Source organism: Elephantulus edwardii, unplaced genomic scaffold, assembly GCF_000299155.1.
Source record: "Elephantulus edwardii isolate Elephantulus edwardi_28Jun2011 unplaced genomic scaffold, EleEdw1.0 scaffold00045, whole genome shotgun sequence".
In the NCBI taxonomy this organism is placed as follows: domain Eukaryota; kingdom Metazoa; phylum Chordata; class Mammalia; order Macroscelidea; family Macroscelididae; genus Elephantulus; species Elephantulus edwardii.
This window is the reverse complement of record NW_006399795.1, coordinates 3,905,782-3,928,877: the sequence shown is the minus strand read 5'-3', so window position 1 is coordinate 3,928,877 and position 23,096 is coordinate 3,905,782. Positions and strand designations below refer to the sequence as shown.

The 23,096-nt window shown below is 41.6% G+C and overlaps 1 protein-coding gene across 1 annotated transcript in view; it reads right to left on the bottom strand.

The window, feature by feature from the left end:
- Positions 1–23,096, bottom strand: part of CLSTN1 (calsyntenin 1) — a 61,813-nt gene that overhangs the window by 20,296 nt on the left and 18,421 nt on the right. The window contains exons 3-8 of the mRNA XM_006885905.1: positions 13,519–13,714; positions 11,154–11,362; positions 9,442–9,591; positions 9,144–9,329; positions 8,039–8,287; positions 7,632–7,753 (exon numbers count right to left, since the gene is read on the bottom strand). Coding sequence (XP_006885967.1) covers positions 7,632–7,753; positions 8,039–8,287; positions 9,144–9,329; positions 9,442–9,591; positions 11,154–11,362; positions 13,519–13,714 — 1,112 coding nt within the window. The remainder of the gene's footprint in view (positions 1–7,631; positions 7,754–8,038; positions 8,288–9,143; positions 9,330–9,441; positions 9,592–11,153; positions 11,363–13,518; positions 13,715–23,096) is intronic.

Here is a 23,096-nt window from a genome sequence, read left to right as displayed (position 1 = left end):
GGTAGAGAGAATAGTGCAACAATGAATGAGTGGAAGCCCAAAATCTCTGTAAATGTTTATGAAAATTAATAAAATATAATTATAGAAAAAAAAACCAACAAAAACCCACAACAGTTAAGTGGGGGAGGGTGAAGGGAGGGAGAGGGACTAAAATGTGCAACAATGAATGAAAATCTAACTTTGCTGTAAAGGTTCCTTAAAATAAAATTTAATTTAAAAAAAAAAAAAGAATGAGAAGAGAAGCCCCAAAGAGCCAACTGGTATTCACTGGAGAAGAATGGATCAATTAGAAGCAGCAGGTAAAGCTGGAAGGTAGAACTGGCTCATAGGGCTGACAAGGCTGTAAACCTTCACGGAAGCTCAATGTGGAGCAGCTGGTAGGTTTGAATTACTGAACTTTTCTCTAGTAGTCAAGTGCTTGACCACTGAACAGCTGCTTAGTTGTTGTCAGGTGCCATCAAGCCAAGTACGACTCATAGCGACACTATGAACAACAGATCTGAACCCTATCCTATCCTATGTCATCCTCACAATCTCTGAAACACTCAAGCCCATTGCTGCAGTCACTGTCAATCCACCTGGTTGAGGGTCTTCCTCTCTTTCACTGACCCTCCACCTTCCCAAGCATCATGTTCCTCTCCAATGAACAGGTTCTCCTAGCAACATACCCAAAGTGTGTGAAATGAAGCTTTGGCATCTTTGCCTCCAAAGACCACTTTAGCTACACTTTCTCCAAGACATATCTGTTTGTTTCTTTGGGAATCCATGGGATAGTCAGTACTCTTCTCAAACACCACAGTTCAAAGGCATTTCTCTTCTTCTGTCATCTTCAGTCATTGTGCATTTCTCAGCAGCACAGCAAGTGATTGAAAAGACGATGGTGAATGGAGAATGATGAATCAGCACCATGATAGATGGAAAAGAGACTGAAGTTGTTAACAATCTCAACTTACTTGACTCCAAAATCAACACTCTTGGCACTAGCAATCAGGAAATCAATAGACAAACTGCACTGGCGAAGTCTGTTCTCAGGGACCTCTCCAGAATGCTGAGAAGCAATGTCGTCAGTCTGGAGACCAAGATCCTCTTGATCCAGGCAATGGTCTTCACAATTACATGCTATAAATCAGAGAAGTGGCAACCCGATGGCACATAACAATTGCAGTGTTGCTATGAGAGAAATGGTCTCAACAAGAGTTGGTGTGCTATTACTGGTTTACTGAAGAGTAAAGGGAGTTCTGATGACCTAGTGGCAAGGAGCTGCGATGCCAACTCGAAGGGCCATCGTTTGAATCCACTAACTGCTTCACAGGAGAAGGATGGGCAATCGTCTCCCACGTGATTTGTTGTTGTTTTTCTTAGAAGCTGTCGAGTCAAGTATGACTCACAGCGACCCTATGAACAAAAGATCTGAACCCTTTCTTATCCTGTGCCATCCTCACACTTCCTGACACACAAGAGCCCACAGTGGTAGTCACCACGTCAATCCACCTGGCTGAGGGTCTTCCTCCTTCTCAGCATCATGTCCCTCTCTATGGAATAGCCCCTCCTAGCAACACACCAAAAGTATGTGAGGTGAAGCCTCATCATTCCTGCCTCCAAATAACACTATGGGTGCACCCTCTCTAAGACATATCTGTTCGTTCTCTTGGCCATTCATGGGATGTTCAGTGCTCTTCTCCAACACCAGAGCTCAAAGGAGTCAATCCTTTTTCTGTCATCCTTATTCACTGTCCAGATCTCACATGCATAGCAAATGATCAGAAAAATAATGGCCTGAATCAGATGCACCTTAGTTCTCAATCTGACACCATTACTCCTCAATAATTTGGAGAGGTCCCTAACTGCAGATTTTCCTAGTGCAATGAGTCACCTTATTTCCCGACTGCTGGTACCAAGGGTGTTAATTGTGGATCCAAGGAAGATGAAGCTGCTGACAGTTTCAATCTCCTCTCCATTCATCATGATGTTGCCTATTGGTCCAGTGATAAGAATCTTTGTTTTCTTGGGAGCTCTGGTGGCCTAGTGGCAAGAAGCTGTGCTACAATCCCCTCCTGTGCCAGTAGGATCTGATTAGACACAACAAGATAAAAAGGGGGGGGGGAATCTTTGTTTTCTTGACATTGAGACGTAATCTATACCTAAGGCTGCATTCCCTGATCTCCTTGATTTTCTGCAACAAGTGCTTCAAGTCCTCCTCACTTTCAGCAAGTAAGGTTGTGGCATCTGCATAACGTAGGTTATTGATGAGTCTCTCCTGTGTGATTAACTACCTCTGAAAACCCACAGTGATGGGTCACTATAAGTCAGTTGCAACTTGAAGGCAGGCATACAACAAGAAATCAAGGAAGCTCTTGTAACCTTGGTAAGGGTTTGGGCTGCCAATTTGAAGGCATGTGGCTCAAATCCACCTGCTGCTCTGCAGAAGAAAGATGGACAGTCCTTTTTCATTTATTGAGCATATCACAGGAAGACAAAAACTTAAGACACTGTTTTACAAACACAATCACACATACACATACGCAGAGCCACATAAATTGTCAGTTTGTCTATATCAGTAACCAGCTTTATCAGTCAAGAATATTTTTAACCTCATGAAAAAATGAAACAAAAAACCAGAAGGGGGAGCTCAAGAGCCAGAAAGCTGGAGAAGCTATCTGGGCCCACTTATTGCTGTCAAGTCAGACCTAATTCCAGTGCATTTTTGAGAGGCTATAAATCACACAGGAGGAAACTGCCTCCTTTCTCTCACAGATGAGCTGGTGGATTTAAACTGCTAGAGTTGCAACTTAAATCTTAGAAGCAACTATGGTGAAGCTTCGTCTCACATACTTTGGGCAAATTGTCATGAGGGACCAGTCCTTGAACAACGACATCTTTCTGGGAAAGGTAGGTGGTCAGAGAAAGAGAAGAACAAAATAACTATGAGATATCATCTCACCCCAGTAAGAATGGCAAAATTCAACAGAGCAGCAAACAGCAATTGCTGGTGACGTTGTGAAGAAACTGGAACCCTTTATTCACTACTGGTGGGAGTATAAAATGGTGCAACAACTATGGAAGGCATTATGGCACTTTCTCAAAAAGTTGGAATAGAAATACCACTTGACCCAGCAATTCCACTACCGGGAATATACCCTAAATAAATCAGAACTGCCACCCAAGCAGATTATGTACACCCATGTTTATTGCTGTGTTGTTCACAAGAGCAAAGAGATTGGAAACAACACAAGTGCTCATCAACAAGTGAATGGATAGAGAAGCTGTGGTATATTCACACAATGGAATACTATGCTGCCTTGAAAAACAAGGAATTCATGAAATATTATACAAAATGGGTGATCCTAGAGGAAATTATGCTGAGTGGAATATCTCAGTCACAAAAGGACAAATACCGCATAGTGCCATTGTTATAAAACAGGACTGGCATTGAGGCTGAGGGGAACTAAGAAAAGAGGAGATAAACAATGTATGCAACATTGAAACTGATGAGAGAGAGAAAAAGGCTTAAAAGGAATATATGACTAGGTATTATTTTTATGACAATAGTCCAGAATAAGAGCTTCATAATAAAGTGGACTGGGGTAGGAACTGTACAACAATGAAAGAATTTTTTTTCCCCAAAGAGAAAAGTGAACAGGGGGGAGGGAATGGGCAACCATGACTGGAAATCCAAGTTCTCTATAAACTTTCATTAAAATCTCAATAATAAAAAAAATTAAAAGAAAAAAAAAAGAAAGAGAGGAAGAACCTCAACAAGATGGACTGACATAGTGACTTTAACAATGGGCTCGAGTGTATCAGAGATGGCGCTGATGGATCAGGACAGACAGGGCAAGACTCAGATGTGTTGTTCACAGAGTTGCTATGCACTGTTAGGAACGTTGTGGCATTTAACAACAAGGAAAATAAAGTTTCACACATACACATAAGAAAAAAAAAAATTAACCCAAACTGTCCATTTGCTACAAATTAGAGGTAACTTGTGGTTGCTGTGATGCTAAACACTGTGACACTGAGTGTCAAATGCAATAATGTTTACCCATGGCGGACAGTGTCTGGTGGAGCTCCCTGATTAAAACAGGCTTGGAAGCAGGAATGGCATCTACTTCTGAAATAGCTTGTCTCCAGAAACTCTATGAACTCGGACAAATGATGAAAGTTATAGAAGTGCTCAGGTCTTTCGGTCATAGGGTTGCTATGAGTCATTTACGACTCGACGGCACGTAACAACAACAATATGTATACATAAAGCAGTCACAGTTATTTGGATTTGAGATGCTGGGCTTAGCATAGAGCCTAACACTCATTTGAGGTTTTGCACTTAACAACAATAGATTATTTTGCAATGCAAATATTTAATAAAGAAAGGGTACAAGAAGAAGAAGTAGTATAAGGAAAACCAATGTTGTGTAACAGTAGGGGAGGGAGAGAGAATCACAAGTAAACTTTTTATAAGAAAAAAAGAGAATTACCAGATCTGGGAGGAAAAAGGCAAACACCCAACCAGACGAAGATAATGAAGCACGCCCGAAAGACGTGCCAACCAAAGAGCTGAAGGCTCTAACTGAGAATTTCTAAACAGCCTGGACGACACAAAGAAAACAGCACAACACATAGAAGAACACAGCTAATAATTACAGGAATTTAGGAATGAGTGACAGGAGACAGGAAAGAATTCAACAGAAAATGGCAGAAAACAGACATCAGACAAGCAAGATCCAACATAAGATCAAAGGAGGCCCCACAGAAGACAAAAGCAATGAAACAAAATACCTAAACTTTAACAGCAGTATTAATAAAAATAAAAATCTTCCTAAAATAACAAAGTATATGAAGCTACACACCGACAGAACATCTAGTGTATGCAGGAATATATTCAGGACATTCACAAAATCAATTGACTCTAAAGTTAAAAAAATAAAAAAGCTGTTGAGCATCCAAACAAACAAATCTAGTGTCTAATAAGGAAAACTCAGACTATTCATAGTCAGATTTTAACAACAATCCTTTGTCAGAAAAACAATGGAGAAAGAGATTCTCCTTTCTTATAAATATTAGTCATGAACTAGACACTTTATATCCAGCCAAAGTGGCCTTAAGTACAAAGGTCTACTATTAAAAACTTGCAAAAACTCAAGACAAACCCTTCATACAACCAGAATGACCGAGGTGGTGCTGGAAGAACTGGTGGAGCATCAATGCTGCTAATGAGAAACAATTGGGCGTGTTTTGGTGGTGCATTACTCAGTTGGAACTGACCCAGCTGACCCTCCAGCAGGTTTGCAGAGGCGGTTAACAGCATAGGAGGAGACTGCCCTTCTATCTTCTGTGGAGCAGCTGGTGGGTTTGAACCATGTACCTCTGCATTGGCTGCGCAATTCCCTACCACTAAGTCACTGGAGCTCCCATGTGTAGTAAGGTCCCAACCAAGATATGAACTTAGATCACTGGATTCAAAATCCAGAGTGCTAACCATTACATCACGGGGCCTGCTCATGCTCAGTGTAGGTTTGCAAAAATAAACACAAATCTGAATCTGATAAGAGCTCTAGATCCATTGCCATTTCCCAGAATGTAAAGAGGAGAGAGGATCGATCATGTCAAATGACACCAGAGGAATGCAATCAGCATATGGCAAATGCCATGGGATAAAGGGCCTGACCAAGCAAATTGCAAAGTGCAAGGAAAATAGAAGGGAACAAATAAACAAAAACTCCAAAGGTTTACCAAGTGACCACAATACTGGCCCGATCTGGATTGCAATTCAAACAAAACCAGTCAAGATAATCTAAAATTTGAACACTGACTAGATAATGACACTAAAGAATTACGGCTAACTTTTTTTTTTTAAATTATTTTATTATTTTGTGTGTGTGTGTGTACTGTCAAATCAGATCTGATTGGTACAGGAGGAGATTGTTCCTCCTTCTCCAACAGAACACCTGGTGGATTTGAACCGTCAACCTCTGGGATTGCAGTACACCTTCTTGCCACCAGAGCTCGCCTAATTTTTTTATTTTTTAAGATATGAAAATGGTACCATGATGATTCTTCTTTTTTAGAGATACACAATGGAATATTTACAAATAAAATGTTTTAATACCTGGGTTTTGTGTGGAAATAAAGAACAGAACAGAGTAAGCAAATAGAAATAAAGTTAAATGAGACTGATGGTTGTTAACAGTTAAGGTTGAGTGAAGAATATAGGAGAGTTATCCATCATATGTTGTTGTTGTTGTTGATTGCTGTCGAGTCGAGGTCAACTCATAGCAACTCTAGGAACAAAAGACCTAATGCCTTTCCATATCCATCATACAGTACTTTTTATATCATTTGTTCTTTAATTTACTTTACTTGAATATTGGATTATATTAATCTAATAGTATAATTCTTTATATTAACTTACTTATTCTTTATACAATCTATTTTTGTATGTATTTGAAATTTTACAGAGGGAAAAAAAGGTGTTTTTCATGGTGATGTTTTTGTTTTAAATATAATCACAAAAATTATAAGAAATCAAATATAAACTGGTTACAGTAGAATCATACCTAATATGTCCACCTACACTGTAAAGTGGAAGGAGGAGTGGCATCCACTTCCATAATAGCTTGCCCCCGGAAACCCTATGAACCTGGAGAGAGGATGAAAGGCACCCAAGCGTCGAGGACTCTCCTTCATAGGGTCGCTGTGAGTCGCCTGAGACTGGACGGCACTTAACAACAACAACAACACTGTAAAAGTGTTTTCTCTGAACTGTACTTTTTCTTTTTTGTTTCATGAAAAAAGAGTTCCTTCATAAAAATAAAAACTGCATTAGGAAGAGAATGAAAGCTGTTAATAGGTCACTCTTTCTACTCACCCAGTTTTTCTTTATTATTTATGCTGCTACATTTTTATCTATCTTGTAACTGTTCAGACAATGTTACTGCCAGCAACCACAGGGACAGACAGTAGGATGTCAGCACTTGGCCTCTGATACCACAAAGAAAAGAAACTTTTTTAAAGCTAGCCCTTTATTGCTCTACCTCGGAATCTACTCCTGACGTAGTGAGGAAGCTTTCTTGATCTACAGCACATCCATTTGTGGCCTCATTTTCTCCAGCACAGCAATTTCTGACATTTTTCTTGTTTTCTATCACAAAAGCTTTGCAAAGACAGGACATCAGCAGGAGGAATATAGTATGCTTTCCTGTTCAAAGTGTGAACCACCTCAGCTCAGTGGTCTGTGTATTGGAAGACTGACTGCTGGTTCCTTGACAATGTTTTAAATCCCCTAGCGCCTCAATTTCTTAAGTACCCACAGTTTAGGAGTCATGGCCTTCAATAACCATTAAATAAGTAGAAATGTCTCAACTCCCATTTTTAAGCTAATATGCTCATTTCCAGAAATTATAACAGTATTTTAAATATTTTGTTTAAAATACACACATGCCAAGAGAACTTAGCCTTTCAGGGGAAAGGCATTAAAAGAGTTTTCATTCGCTGTTCTACTACCCAGAGACACACAAATCACAAGGCCACAAACACACATGGAATGTAAAATGGCTAATGTCCTTGAAGGCTGCAGTATCTAGTTAATCACCTATTTAAAAACAGCATAATTAGCAAGTTTTCCACTTTCTCACCTGATTCAGCTTCCAGTGGAATTCTGCAGGCTTGTACTTCTTCTCCTCTGAAGGATCCTGGCGGAGGAGGAAAATGAGCCTGCAGCCGTGCACGTACAGGGAGTAATGGTGCCGGTTCATGTCTGCAAAGACAGAGCCTGCTGGTGAGTGGCCAACTCAAGAAACAAAGAGGGAATAGAAGCCATCTCTTTAAAGGGTTCTGAAGACATGAATTTATCTGCATACATCAACTCTCCAGTTGGACCAAGGAAATATTTAGAAGCAAATACACATGGCTTTTGCTGAGAAGCTGGGCCCAAGATCACTGCTGAGAATCCATTTAGTAAAACAAGCAAATCCCGTGCAACAATGTGCATCTCTGGCCAGTGCGGTAAAGTCTGACTTCATTCAAAGCAAAATGCATTTACCTGTTTTGTCTGAACCACAAAGGATGGCCTCTTTCTTCCGGCCGAAAGGCCCATGCCGCATCCACACGGACACCATAAAAGGCTCTTTGGGGTTGACTGAAACGACACCGTCTGGGATCCTCACTGCTTGAGTGCCATTGAACTCGAAGACCTGGTCGCTGTCGTGGCCGTTGTCTGTGGGGAGGCCGGCGGTCCAGTTCAGGGAGCTGCTCGGGGAGGGCAGCAGCTCGGCAGTGCCAGGAGCAGCACCTGGGACAGAGCACCACAAGCAGTGAATGGCATGAACAGCTGGTCTTAAAGAGTTCCTGGCTACTCTCAGACTGCGTCCTTATCCCGTACAATGAGCTAGTTTCAGTGTGTTGTTGTTAGGCAACATCAAGCTAGAACTGACTCACGGCTGACTTTGCAGTGGGTTTTCAGAGGCTGAAAATTGCATGGGTGGAGACTGCCCATCATTCTCTCATGAAGCAGGTGGTGGGTTTGAACCCCATCCCTTTGGGTTGACAGCTCAGCTCCTTACCACTAGGCCATCAGAGTTCTTACTACAGTATACTATTCCTTAAAAACAGAGTGTTCACTGGAAAGAAAACATAATTAATCTCTACGGAGAATTTTTCAAAGGGGGGGATCACCAAACTAACATGTTGTTATGTGTCATAGAGCTGACCATGACTCAAAGGGACACTATGCACAACAGCTCTGTCTTGAGCCAATCTGTCTCCGACACATCTACCCTCATTACCCCAGTTACTGTGACAATCCATCTCATCGGGGTCTTCCTCTCCTGCACTGTTGCTTTCACCCTTTCAAGCATGATATCCTTCTTTAAGGACTGGTCCCTCCTGGCTACATGTCCAGAGTAGGTGAGATGGAGCCTCAGAACCCACTATTAAACAAATAGCCAGAAATAACTTCTAGTCTTTTTTCTATGAACACAAGTCAAACTGGAATCACAATCAACAGAATATAAACATATTCCCAAATGTCTTCTATAACAAAAAAACCAAACCAATTACCCTCGAGTCAATTTTGACTGAACTGTCTGAAAAGGTCTCTCCTGACTACACCAAAGACTGGCCATCTCAGGGTCACAGGGTCTCCTTACCACAGAGCCGGTGAAGGGACTTCTCGGAGTAGGTGTCGCGGTCACAGCCTTTTCCTATGTGGCTGGTCTCAAGCTCCACCGTGGCCTGGACGGAGGCGACAGGTTCGTCACATGTCTCCAGGCGGATGCTGGGGAAGAGGGCCAAAGCGCCGGTGCCAGGTTCATATTCGATCCTGTTGTTCCAGCCTGTATTGTCCACAAATTGGGTAGAGGAAACAAGGAAAGCTCACATTTTTGGTTTCCACAACACATAAATGTTAAGAACACGTACGACAAGAGCAAAGAGGCTGTAGCTCACCCTGCCACCCAGGGGAACAGGTGGGCTTGATGCTGATCTTGACCAAAGCGTCTTCCGTGGCCCTCTTTTTCCCACAATCATAGGCAGTGACTGTCAGCTTGTACTGGTGTTCCTTCCCATAGTTCAACTTCTCTGTGTTTTTAATATAACCTGACATGGGAAAGAAACAGTGAGGAAATATTTTCATTTCATTCCCTCATGATGAAACATAAAATGCAAGTGCTATTAAGTCTCAAGTACTGAGAGTCACAGAAATAAACGTATGTTTGAGATAATCAGCACTCAACCTGGTTTACATGTGCTTTTAATGCTCTATCTCTCTATTCCTTAAGGTTGTTTAACATACTTCTGCCATGAGACCAGAAGAAATGGATGGTGCCTGACCACCATTTACATAACAATTTGATCAAAGAGTATTACAGAAAAATTCTGATAAAAAGGGAAAAACATAGAACAGAATTTCAAGTTTTCATAGAACCCAGTGTTCTTAGAAACAAAAAAAGTTGACACTACTGTCCTGAGATAATTTTTAAACCTTAAACAAGAAATATCCCCCCAAAATGTCCTGAAAACTAAATAATTTTCAACTCAACAAAGTTCCATTTTAGTGATAAAAAAAGTTATAAAAAAAACCTCACAAAACAACAAAGTTCAGCTCAACTAATAAAAACCTGTCTGCCTTGAGTAGTGTGTTCTTTAAAGGATTATCAAACCGATATAGCACCTCAAAAGACGAGATAGGAAATTAAGCTTAGAGGGCAGTGAAACTGTGTCAGTGGAGGCTGGGGGGAGTAGAGCTACTCAGTAAAAGAAGAGTGGGAATGGCTCTACAACTGGACAAACACAGTCAATGTCACTGAATGATTACGCAGAAACTAACAACTTGCTGTATGTTTTACTATGTGTATATTCTCAATAACAACAAAATAATTATTTAGTATTAAATACAAAATCAAACTACACTAACTACTCCTGTGAAAAGATTTATTTGGCTAAAGGAAAAGACAAATTTCCTACCCCATCCACTAAGGATTTCTTTTAAAAAATGTAGGTGGTGTTCACAATTCCAGTGAAGACCCTGGAGTTTGCAATGGAGACCTGAAAGGATCATTAAGAAGCTGTAACCCTATGAAGAAGCTAAGCTCTCTAAAGCATGATCCTATAAAATTATGAAGGGTGAGTACGGGCTGCAGGGGTGGTAAGGTACAAACCCTCACCTGCAAGATGAGACAGAAAAACTAAACCTAACAGAATATGCCCATTGCCGTCGAGCTGGAACCAACTCGTGGCTGATGCTCCAGTATGTTTGTGAGACTGTTAAGTGACAGGAGAGAAGTCCATCCACGTCCTCCCACAGAGCCAAGGGTGGATTCCACCCTCCAGAGAGGGGAGGCCTACGGGCTAACAATGCCACATGCTACAGACTGCACCAAAGTGCCCTCTACTGGAGAATGTTCTTGTTGACGCTGTGTACCACTGAGCCAGAAGTAACATATAGCTGACCCTCCTGACGTTTTCAGAGACAATAAATCACATGGCGGGAAACTGCTCATCTTTCTCCCATGCTAATGGAGAAGACAAGGAGAAGAACCCCTAAAGGTCAATCTTTGGGTGCTCACAAAGTGTCCCACATGCAAGCCGGGCTAGGGGCTGAAAGGCTTGGAAGGGACTACAGCTTTCTCACTGAGCAAAGGGTGCTCCTCTGCTCTTACCATCTTTATCAATAGTAAATGGCACATCTGGGGTGACGACTTCATAGCTGCAAATCTGGCTGAACTGTGGGGAGCAGTCGGCATCCACGGCCTCCACTCTCAGGATACTGTCATACTGCTTCCCCTCGATGACCGTCGCTTTGTAGGACTTCTCCTTGAACACCGGTGCATACTCGTTCACGTCGTTCACCTGAATGTGGACAGTTGCTCTGGGAGAAGAGAGGAGGAATAAAAAGCTACTTTTTCTCCATTCACAGGACACCAATTCTGCCCCATTTTAAAACCTCTTTCTTTGGATGATTTGTTACATAAAGCCACTGAGATGAAAGTGAAAAACTGTTCATTTTTTTTAAAATTCAGAGTGAAAACAGCAGAAAGCTAAAATAGATACTTGGCTGATTCTTTCAGGTTCTAAGAATGAGCCAACTGGTAAAAAACCAAAACAAAACAAAAAAGTAAAACCACCATAAAAACATCCCACTTATATAAAAGAGAGCAGGACTGTCTTTAACAATATATGGGACATTGTATCAGAATGTGCAGAAGGAAAAGAAATTATATAAGATACATCTTCTCTCTAATAATAAAGTTTAAAATGGATATTTTGGTGCAAAATAACAGAAAGGAAGAATGGCTAAGGAAAAGTGAAAGCACGGGAAGGACGGGGAGAGACCATTAGACCCACTAATTGATTCAATAAAGAAAGATTTTTGGGGAAGCCAAGCCCTGCTTCCACCTGGGCTCTCCTTGGGGTGCAAGTTCACTTCTTGCACTGACTCTTCACTCTAAATCCTAAGCCCACCATTCAGTCAATTCCAACTCAGAGAGGCTCTAGGAGACAGAGCAGAACTGCCCTATCAGGTTTCCAAAGCTGGAAATTTTTTTTAAAGGAGGGGGGTAAGTGTGTGTGTGTGTGTGTGTGTGTGTGTGTGTGTGTGTGTGTGTACACGTGTGTGTACATGTATCGTCGAATTAGATCCGACTGGCATAGGAGACTACCCCTCCTCCAGCAGAGCATCTAGTGGACTCGAACCTTGTGCTTTAGGGATTGCAGTGCAACTTCTTGCCAGTAGGCCACCAGAGTCCTTCAGCTGTAAATCTTAGACAAGAGCCCACTGCTTCATTTTTCTCCCTCTGGCGAAGCAGGCTCAAACCACCAATCTTTTGTTTAACAGCCCAGTGCTTACTCATTGCACCACTAGGGCTCCTGACTCTTTAGATAAGTTGTCATTCATATGACACAGACTTTCTCACTACCAAAAGGACTAAAGATCTCCTCTTGACTTTTTGTTTTAGACACAGTAATCACAGATATAGTAATAAGGGGCTAGGAACTGGGTAAGAGAACTGGTTTATACTACGGACTTGTGTTCTTGACTCTTTGACAATGATGACACACTGAAATAGTCACATAGGAACATTTTTATCCCTCATCAGAAGTGATGACAAATAAAGCATGTAATAGGTTTCAAGGGATGCTAGTCTAAGATTGTTCTGGAATCAGGAAAGGTCTCTGATGAAAAGTATATACTTCTCAGAGAAACTAATAATATCTTGCTGTAGGAAAAGATGAGAGGTGATTCACTGGCACACACCAGCTGTACTTCCACCACCAGCCACTGGGTTTACCTTGCAACAGAGACTACATGGCATCACGTCACCCACAAAGCCCTTTCTTTAGTTGATGCAGAAACCTAGATTCGGCAAAAGACACTGATTGCCTAATGTCAAAGGCCTTGTACATGGTGGAGAATAAACTAGAATCTTAAATCCACTGTTCTGTCCAGCATCCTGTAGTCTCCTCACCTGACAGACGCAGCCTATGAGCACACCCAGGGCAGAGTACAAAGGTCAGTCCACCCCAGCATCACTAGCCTTAGAGCTTACAGTCAATGAGGTATGTTTGTGTATAGCAACCTTATGAACAACTGAGAGTGGCCCTGCCTGAGCCTGTGCCACCCTCACAATCTCCAGCACGCTCAGGCCCACTGTTGCACACTTGATTCTGTTGACAGTCTTCCACTCTTTCACTGACCCTCTACTTTTCCAAATATAATGTTGGGATTTTCTTCAATGTCCTTTTGACAACATGCCAAAGTATGTCCTTTTCAAGAAACATATGCAGCAACAAAGTATCACCCTTGGGCTTTTTGAATTTTCAGTGGAAGGTTGTAGTTTCTTTAATAGACTACTGAGTGGGATACAATTATTCATTCATTATAAACAACATCGAAGTTGAGCTAATCAACAGGAATAAACTAAACAGACCAGGGCCTGTCCTCAAAGTGCATGCAACCCAATTGTGGGCAACTGAGAACCATCTTCTGCTGGAAAGTTACTTCCACTCCTTGTCTGGCTTACTTACTTATGGGACTTCTTGGCGTTGATACCCTCGGGCCCCTTGCCACAGTCGTAGGCCTGGATGGTGAACGTGTAGTCTTTCTGGAGCTCACAGTCCAGCTTCTCCTTGGAGCGGATCAGGCCCTCCCCAGTGGATTTATCCACTACCACTGCGTCAAAGGGGACATTCTGCCCGTGAATTTTAAATCCACAAATCTCACCTGGGGAGTCAAAGCAGAAGAGGTTGGAATTTCTGCCACACAGGCCCCTCTACACATCCTCCCCCTGCACCCCCAGAGAAAACAAATGACAACAATTCGGCAGCCAGGGGTTTTGGAGGGCTGTGGACAAAGCGGGGGGGCACTGTGCTTTCACATGGGTAAGTTCTGGGGACTTTAGTAAAAAGAAGCAAGTTCTGACTTTTCAAGCAACTCGCTTACTTTGCATCCATTCATGCAGGAGTACAAAAGAGAGAAAGAGAAAAATATAGACAGGCATTTCACAGGAGTACTTAGGATGGCTCTAGGGTCAGAGTGGATCTCATTCGCAAACAGCCAAGGCCTGGTTAACACCCAGAGACTGCCCACTGACAGGGCCCAGCTGGGCAGCGGTTTTGGTTTGGACCAGAGTGGAGGCTAACACACACAGTTAAGTGTCCAGAGAGGAGAAGCGTGAGATACAGGGTCAGCATCGTAATTACGTAAATTCCGTCCAAAAAAAGAAAGAAGAAACAAAATCAGAAGCAGCAAGTCTTCCTGTGCAATGAGCCTGGCTAAAATTAGGGAATCAAAACAAATTACTAAATGAGAACGGTAGAAATACCAACTCGTCAGGCATCCATTTCAACAGCTAGCAGCTAGTGTTAAGACATAGTTTCTACTGTGGGGTGGAGTGGGCGGGCTAGACAATCCTCGACTTCAGACTGTCCTATCAGAGCTGAAAAGGAAACTGTCTCTGAACCTAACTACGTCCACGTGCGCTCACAAGCATCGTCAGGAGTTAAAAATCTATTTTCCATTCTTGCCCATGGGGCAGCAAGTATCAATGTTTGGATGCATATCAAACTTCACAAAATGTATTTCAAACAGAAATAGGACCAAACACCTCCAAAATGCCTAACCAACAGGAAATTGCTGCGAAGCAAAAATTCTCTTAAAGTGTAAATTCTTTCTTTTTGGAATGCACAGTACTATCCATATAGTTCAAATGGATGTCTGATTTCCAGATATTTCTAACCAAGGGTTTGGTTACATACAATTTCCATCAATAGATTTAAAAATAGAAACAAACAGGAGAAAAAATGGGGACAAGAGAGCATGGCAGTATCTTCTGTTGAAGGGTTGATTCCCAATTTTATAAATAAAGTTAGTGGGTTAATATTCATAAGAGGGATAGAAAGAACCCTTTATCACCTTCTCTGGTGACTGTCACCTCAAAACTCTCTAAAGGGAGAAAAGATAAACCCATGTCAGTAACACAGGAAAGAACGAAGGTGGCGCATCAAGGTACAAAAGTCAAAGGTGCACATGTTACATGGAAAAGACTGATGGACAATTTAACAAAAAACTCAGTAAAATAACCAGCTACTCGGGTTTCTATAGAGAAAATGCATCCCCAGCAATGAAATGCCACTTTGAACCCAACTTACCATGAACTACTGCAGAGTTTTGAAATTATAGTAACTTGAGGATGAAACACTGCTGTAATATTTCATGACACTCTCAGGCGAGGGAATTATTTTTTTAAAAAAATAAACACTGATTATAGTAGTTAATAAATATTTGTATTTTACAGTTTGGAAAGCTTCACCTTCATACTAAATTCCCTGAGATTTTAGAACATTCTGGTAACATTCATTTATCTATCATCTAGTTTAGGGAAGAAAAAAAAAACCCTAAAAATTTGGAGCTAAACGGTCTTAACTCTTTGCGTTGAAATAAATACATAGCAATGTCTTTCTAACCTGATGTACTCAATCATGCCAACAATATTAACCCCTCCTCTAATGGAGTATCTAGTAAAATGTGAACCATACTAAATGCTACTATCAGTGTTACTGTGCTCATGACTTTATTAGATGAAAACACACTTCTAATCAGAGTAGGCCCTGCATGCCACAACCCACGCTGCTCTACAGGACAGAACAAGAAAGAGTCCAGTGGACCCTCCCTAGACATGCCTGTCCCCTGTGGCTGCACCCTTCTCTCACCAGTAAAGAAAACACACTCTGAAGTTTCCTTACTTAATCGTTTTACCTAATAGCTGTATAATCCTGTTGCTTCATTTCGCTCTGTGTTAAAATTTAAACAGTATCATATTTATGCAATTTTACGCCAAGCTTTTTCACTCACTCTTATGTATCAGATTCATACACTCTTGCTGATAAACAGTTTATTAATTTCACTACCACACAGCTATGAGAATCTAGTATGTCAACACACATAGCATGCTTAAAATGCTGGTATAAAGAGCCCTCACCAAATAGACTAACATCTGCTAGAAAATGCCAGAATACTACTGTTTGCTATTAAGCATAATGTTCCAATGGCTACTCTGGTCCACACCTGATGTAGATGCACAGATGTTTCTCACAGCTGAGCTGCCCAACATAATTGTCACTAGCACGCTCAAGTCCATCAGAGATGGTGAGGATGGTACAGCACAGGGCAAGGCTCAGCTGCTCATACGGTGACTCTGAGCAGTAGCTGACTTGACAGCACCTAACAACAACAACTCTCTGGTGGCCTAGTGCCTAAGGAGCTGTATGGCCAACCCAATGGCAAGTGGTTCTAATCCACCAACTGCTCCACCGGAGAAAAATGCACAATCTTCTGTGCAATTTACAGCCTCTGAAAACCTGCTGGAAGATCAGCTAGAAATTAGTTGGTTCCAACTTGACAGCACATAACAATATCGACCTAGGAATTAGAAAAGCAGTTAAGCCACCAATTGAAAGGTTAGTGGTTTGAGCCTATGCCTGTGGCTCCACAGGATAAAGACCTGGCAATCTGTTCCCACAAAGATTATAGTCTAAGAAAACCCTGTCACATCGGGTCACAGTGAGGCAAAATCAACTCGACAGCAACTAACAACAACAATTACAGGCAGTGGTTTAAGTGTAAATTCACAAAGTCAATATTAAAAATTCAGTTCCATCACAAGAACATGGAAACAGCCCAGATGTCTAACCACAAGTGAATGGATTGAAAAATTATGGTACATTCACAGAATGGAATACTACGCAACATGCAGGAGCCATGATTTTGTAAATTATTACCTATCTTGGGAGGGACTGGAGAACATTATGCTGAGTGAACTAACTCTGTCCCATAAGGACAAATATTATTTAAAAAAATCATTATTGTAGATCTAGTATGAGGATCCAATGAAGGGGAAGGGTGAAAAGCAGAGGGGTGAGGATGGGGGGAGGTTAATCATAAGGTCGCACAATTTGATGGAGTTGAGTGAAAGAAATGGGAAAGATCTGGTGTGAAAAACAAAGTACTCAAACTCTGTAAATAAATCAGCATAAAATAATTTTTTTAAAAAAAAAAAAGAAGGAAAAGAAAATGAGGATCCTCGGTCACAGTAGCCATATGCAAAACCTTTCCATCATCACAGCCAGTTCTACTGGGCAGCACCTCTCCAGGGCAGTGGTGAGCAAACTGTGGCCCTCTGGCCGGAGCTTACCTGTATAGCTCATGATCTAAGAACAGAGGTACAATGGTTAAGTGCTGGGCTGCTGACCCAAGATTATAGCCAAAAAACTCTTCTGGGACAGTCCCACTTGGTCACATGGGATAACTATGAGGTTAAATGGGCTTGAGCATCCAACAACATGTACTAAGATGGCTTTTCTTTAAAAAAAAACAAAACATTGAAGTCTATGGGGGAGAGAATAGTCTAAAAGTATTATATTTTAGGGCATTATTTTTATCGTAGGAGTATGCAATGAGAGTTGCAGAGTGGATTATATTTGGGGGTAGGGGGTGGGGTTTGGGGAGGTGCAGGGGGGATTGTGTACCAATGAGGGAGTTTTTCTTTTGCTTTTCAAGGAGAGGAGCAAATGGGGGGGAGGGGTTGGTGCGGGGAGAAGGGTGCAACAATGAATGAATAGAATTCCAAAATCTCTGTAGATGTTCATTGAAATGAAAAATAAACAAACTAAATTAATAAAAAAAAAGTTAGTGTGTGGGGGTCAAGATAGGAAAGAAATTAAAGTGCTATGAAGTGAGAAAAAAAAAACCAGTACTTCATGACATGGTAAAACTGTATGAACTTCAATTTTCAATGTCCATAGGGAATGGCCAGAAATTGGAGCTGAATTCAGAAAAGGATTCTGATAGTTGTCAGATGGGATTTTGTCTGAAAGCAAAGAATACAAGAAAGATGTTTACTTGTGTTTTATTGACTAGTACACTTCACTGTATAAGTTGCAGGTTCACAGAGCACTCGACTGTGTTCATGTGGCACTGGTGCAGACAGAGCAGCAGGCATTGAAACAGAGCAAGGTGATACTACATAATTTTAAGTCGAGAAAGGTGTGCATCATCACTGCATTCTTTCACTATACCTTTCAATCCATATACTGAAAAAATAACCTGAAAGCTGGACTATTTAAGAATGTGGCGAGATGATCTGGAGGAAGATTCAACAACAAACTGGGATACGCAGGTGACACAACCTTGCTTACAGAAAGTGAAATGGACTGAAGGCTCTTACAGCACAAGCTCAAAGACTACAGCTTTCAGTATGGATTACTCTTCAACAAAGGGGGAAAAAAACGCCAACACAACCAAATCCATACAACTATATCAACAGAAAACATCACGAGTAACTCGAGTTTCTGCAAAGACTGTAATCTACCAAGATTGTAGCCTGGGAAATCCTGTGGGGCTTCTACTCTGTCCTACAGAGTCACAAAGATTCAGAATCAATTAGATCGTAACAGACTAAGGGAGTTCGCAGGTACAGTGTGCTCAAAGGCCCTGGGATAGGTGTGGGCTCAGCCCAATTCAGTAACAAAAGGGCCCATGTTGTTGGAAGAGTTCATCAAAGAGCAGTAAACAAGATCTTGCAAGGATATAGTTTACATTTTAAAAGAATACATCTGGCTACTTTGTTGAAAATAAGTCTTAGGAGGGCAAAGACAGATGGCAGAGTACCATCTAAGTAATCCAGGCAACAGATGATTCAAACCCACCCAGCTGCTCAATAGGAAAAGGTGATCAGCTCCCACAGAAATTAGAGCCCAGGAAACTATGACACAGTTCAATCCTGTCATACAGGATCGTTATAAGTCAGAATTGACTCAGCAGTGTCCAAAACCAACATTCAAGAGATGCAGACCACTACAATCAGTCTGGTGCATGAAAGGGGAGAGAAGATGGAAGGTGTGCTTTGAAAGTAAGGTCAGCTGCATTTGTAAATGGATTATAAGGACACAGTAAGAAGTCTGCCTTTTTTGAGATGAGAAATTATGTAAGGATGATTTAAAGGGGGGAATGGAAATCAGAACTTTGGTTTTGAACACTTATCTGTGTTACAGCTTTAACACTGACCCTTGGGAACTCTTATGTGTGTCAGAACAGAACTGTGCACCACAGGACTTTCAACAGCTGGCTTTCTGGATGTGGACCACCAGGCCTGCCTTCTGTCTCTGGGTAGACTCACACTTCCAACCTTTTGGTCAACAGACAAGACTATTAACTGCATCACTTAGGCTTTCCAACATCATAATTTGTTACGAAAAAAGCCCAACAAACCAAGCTCCAAACAAAAAAACCCATTCCCTTTGAGTTGATTTGGATCTATGGGGACCCTTTATTGTGTTCCTGATGTTGTTGTTGCTATGTGCCATTGAGTCGCCTGTGATCCACAGCGAACTCTATGTACAATAGCTCTGAAGCCTGCCCTGTACTGAGCTAGTCTCGCTGACTCCAACACACCCACCCTCATTAACCCAGTTACTGTATCAATCCATCTCATCTGGGGTCTTCCTCTCCTGCGCTGTCCCTCTACCCTTCCGAGCATGACGTCCTTCTCCAAGGATCAGTCCCTCCTGGTCACATATTCCTGATGATGTATATCTTTATCGCCCCTCCTTTTTATTTTTATTTTTTTATTCATTCTTGCATATTCCTCTTCACACCTGCCCAGCCTGCAATGCACCCCCTGTTCCAGATTACTGTCATACATACCATATATTCCTTTTGGACAGTTCTTCCCCTCATCTGTTCTAAAGTGGTATTCATTATCTATGCACTCTTTTTCGCATCTTCTTCCAACCTCCATGTCTGTTCTATCTTCTAACAGTGGTATTATTCAGTATTTGTCCTTTTGTGACTGAGATAAGCCATTCAGCATAATGTCCTCCAGGTTGTGTAATGTTTTATTACTTCATCATTTTTCAATGCTGTGTAATACTCTGTTCTGTGAATGTACCATAGTTTTTCTACCCATTCATTTGTTGATGGGTACTTTAGTTGCTTCCATCATTTTGCTATTGTGAATAATGTAGCAATAAACATAGGTGTGCATACCTCTATTTGAGTGACTCTGGTTTCTTTAGGAATTGCTGGGTCAAATGGTATTTCCATTTCTAACTTTCTAAGAAAGCACCAAACTGCCTTCCATAGTGGCTGTACCATTTTACATTCCCACTAGCAGTGAATGAGAGTTCCAATCTCTCACCAACTTTGCCAGCATTTGTTGTTTGCTGTCCTGTTGAACTTTTGCTCTTGTTGCTTGGTGATGATGTATATTTTAATGAGAGGTGACAGACCATCTTTCTTCTGTTAAGCTGCTGATATATTTTAACCACCAGGGGCAGGCTTGGTTAGTGCGACATGTTGCCGACTATACCACCATAGGTTAGAACGGTGCCTCAAAGGTATGCTTATCAAATATAAAGACATAAATTATTTCAAAACTTGGTATGTGTTTCTAAGCTATTCTCGGAAAGACTAGATTCATTTATAATGAGAACAGCATGTGTTGCTTAACACATGTGTGTTTCTGAACAAAGGCAAAGGTCCCACAACATTATAATGTGTTGCTGTTAGATGCTGTCGAGTGGACTACAATGTTTGGTGATCCTATGAACAACCAATCTGAACTTTTGCCCTATGTTGTGCCAACCTCACTATCTGATAACTCCAGCCCATTGTTAGAATTCAGAAATCTCAACAGAAGAACAGGGTAGAACAGCAATACTTTACTAAGTACAGAAATCCAATATGCTCCCATTAGCCCTTTGGGTAATGAATCTGTGGAGGGAGAGGACCCTAGTGTTGATCTTCATCTGTCTGACTCACCAATCTCATATCAGGTAGGGGCTGTGTAGACACCACAGGATAAATGGAGGGGGGTGCCCAACTCAGCCACAGCCCAAGGCTTCAGCTTTACTCAGTGGGGTTTCTCTTTCAGTGGCAGTCAGCAGACGACAGGAAAGGTGGCTGGGAGAGTTAACAGAGGAGGGGTGGGTGGGATGGAAGAGTTTAAAATCCACTGGAGTAATGATGGCAGGCAGAGGGAGGTGAAGTGAGCTGGTAACATGGTGGGCCAGAGGGCAGGCAGGGGGCTGGGCACAGCTCTCAATTTCAGACGCAACATTTTCACACAGTCCTTCAGGGCACCTGTGGTGGTGCTGGTCCTGGGACCTACTCCATGACCATCCTGTGTACTATTCTCTGTCTGGTATTTGCAAAAAGTCCCTATCACGAGACTGAGAAAAACTGGATAAATTATGTATACTGCATTGAAACAGATGAGAGAACTGTTTAAAAGTGATATATGATTGGATATTATGGTCATGACAAGAGTCCAGAATGAACGCTGCATAGTGGAGTGGATTCGGAGGGTGGGGGATTGTATACCAATGAAAGAATTTTTATTTACTTTTCAAAGAAAAGAGTGAACTGGGGGGAGAGGGATGGACAAGGAGAAAAATACAACAATGAATAAATGGAAATCCAAAATCTCTGTAAATATTCATTAAAATTAATAATAGTAATAATAAATGAAATGCTTAGCAAGCTGGGCCCTTTTGGGGGTAAAAAAAAAAGAGTCCATATCACATAACATCCTATTTCATAGAATGTATCAGGGACATTCTATGTCCTATACCTGAAATTACTCCTTTTCTAGAGAGTCCACTTATTTTAAGTACTTCAGGTGGCTACTTAAAGAGGTTCACTTGGTGGTGAACTACACTCCTAGTCAGACTGGGTCCTTTTACTTATAAAGGCTTCAAACTGATCTGCCAGGTGGCAGCTGAATGTGGAAGGGGCAGTGTGTCTTCACATTCCGGCAGTGCTGGGTCCCCCACCAGCTGCCATGACTAGACCTGTACCAGCTGCGTGACTGAGCTCACTGCAGAACTGGGCCAGCCTACTTCTTCTTGAGGTCTCTTTATCCTGATGCTAACCCTAAAACTAATTTCATCTAATGTAGAACATGGAGTTGAGAGGAGCAAGACTGGGGCAAGGGGACAAATTAAAGCAACTGTAGGATTTCTGATGGGGTATGATGAGGCTGACCCCAGGGGGCTTCAGGAGGGTTTTCAGGATGCTGGACAGACCTTGGCAGGCAACTGGACAGAAACTAAAAGACATCACAGTACCTCCCTGTGTTTTGACTGATGGTGTAGTTTATGCAACTACAGCATAGAGAGGGGGCAAAGACTTGGAAGAAATGTGGCATGTTCAGGATTTTATTTATACTATTTCTCCTAACTAATTGCTTGCTGGCTGGAATGTTTAAAGCAAATCCCAGACATTACATCATTCCATCCATAAATATGTCAGTCAGCAGAAGCTTTGGTGGCACAGTCCGGAGCATGTTTTGTTGCTAACCATAAATCAGTAGATACTGCTAACAGAGCTTTTCCTATCATCACACCAACACAATTAACAAAAATTCTTCACAAATTTACATTCTATAAATTCAATGTATTATCTTCTCCTAACCCTGAGACCACCATTCTCCTGAATTGTCATGATTTCTTCCTCCCTCTCTGTTGTTCTCTGAGAAGTATATACCCATGTGGTAAATACATGTGTGAAGTTACACTCCATTTGTATGCAGTGCATGGAGTCTCATTGCTGTAAGGCATTGAAGAGTATGTCTCTATATCTATTTGCATTTTCAGTCTGCTGGCCTCCAGCTGAAAGCTAGCTAGACTCAGTACTCTCCTCCCAAACTCACAACTGATCTTCCACCTCTCAAAATCTTCTCAGATGCCATTTTCTTTCTGCTCTACCCCTACTCAAATCAGACTATGTACCACTGCTAGACAAATCCACCTAAACTCTATTTTCACCATGTTTCTCTCTGCAATAAAATATCACACTAGCATTCCCAGAAGGCTTCCCCAACTATGACAGGATAACACAACAAAAACAATTCATTGCTGTTTAGTCAGAAATGACTCACAGCCTACCCTCTAGTGGGTTTTCGGAAACTATAAATCACATAGGAGGAGACTGTCCCATCTTTCTTCCTCAAAGCAGCTGGTGGATTTGAACTGTTTGTTTGCCTTTGGGTTGGTAGCACAGCTCCCTACCAGCGAGGTCACCAGAGCTCCCCATGACAGCAAAGGAA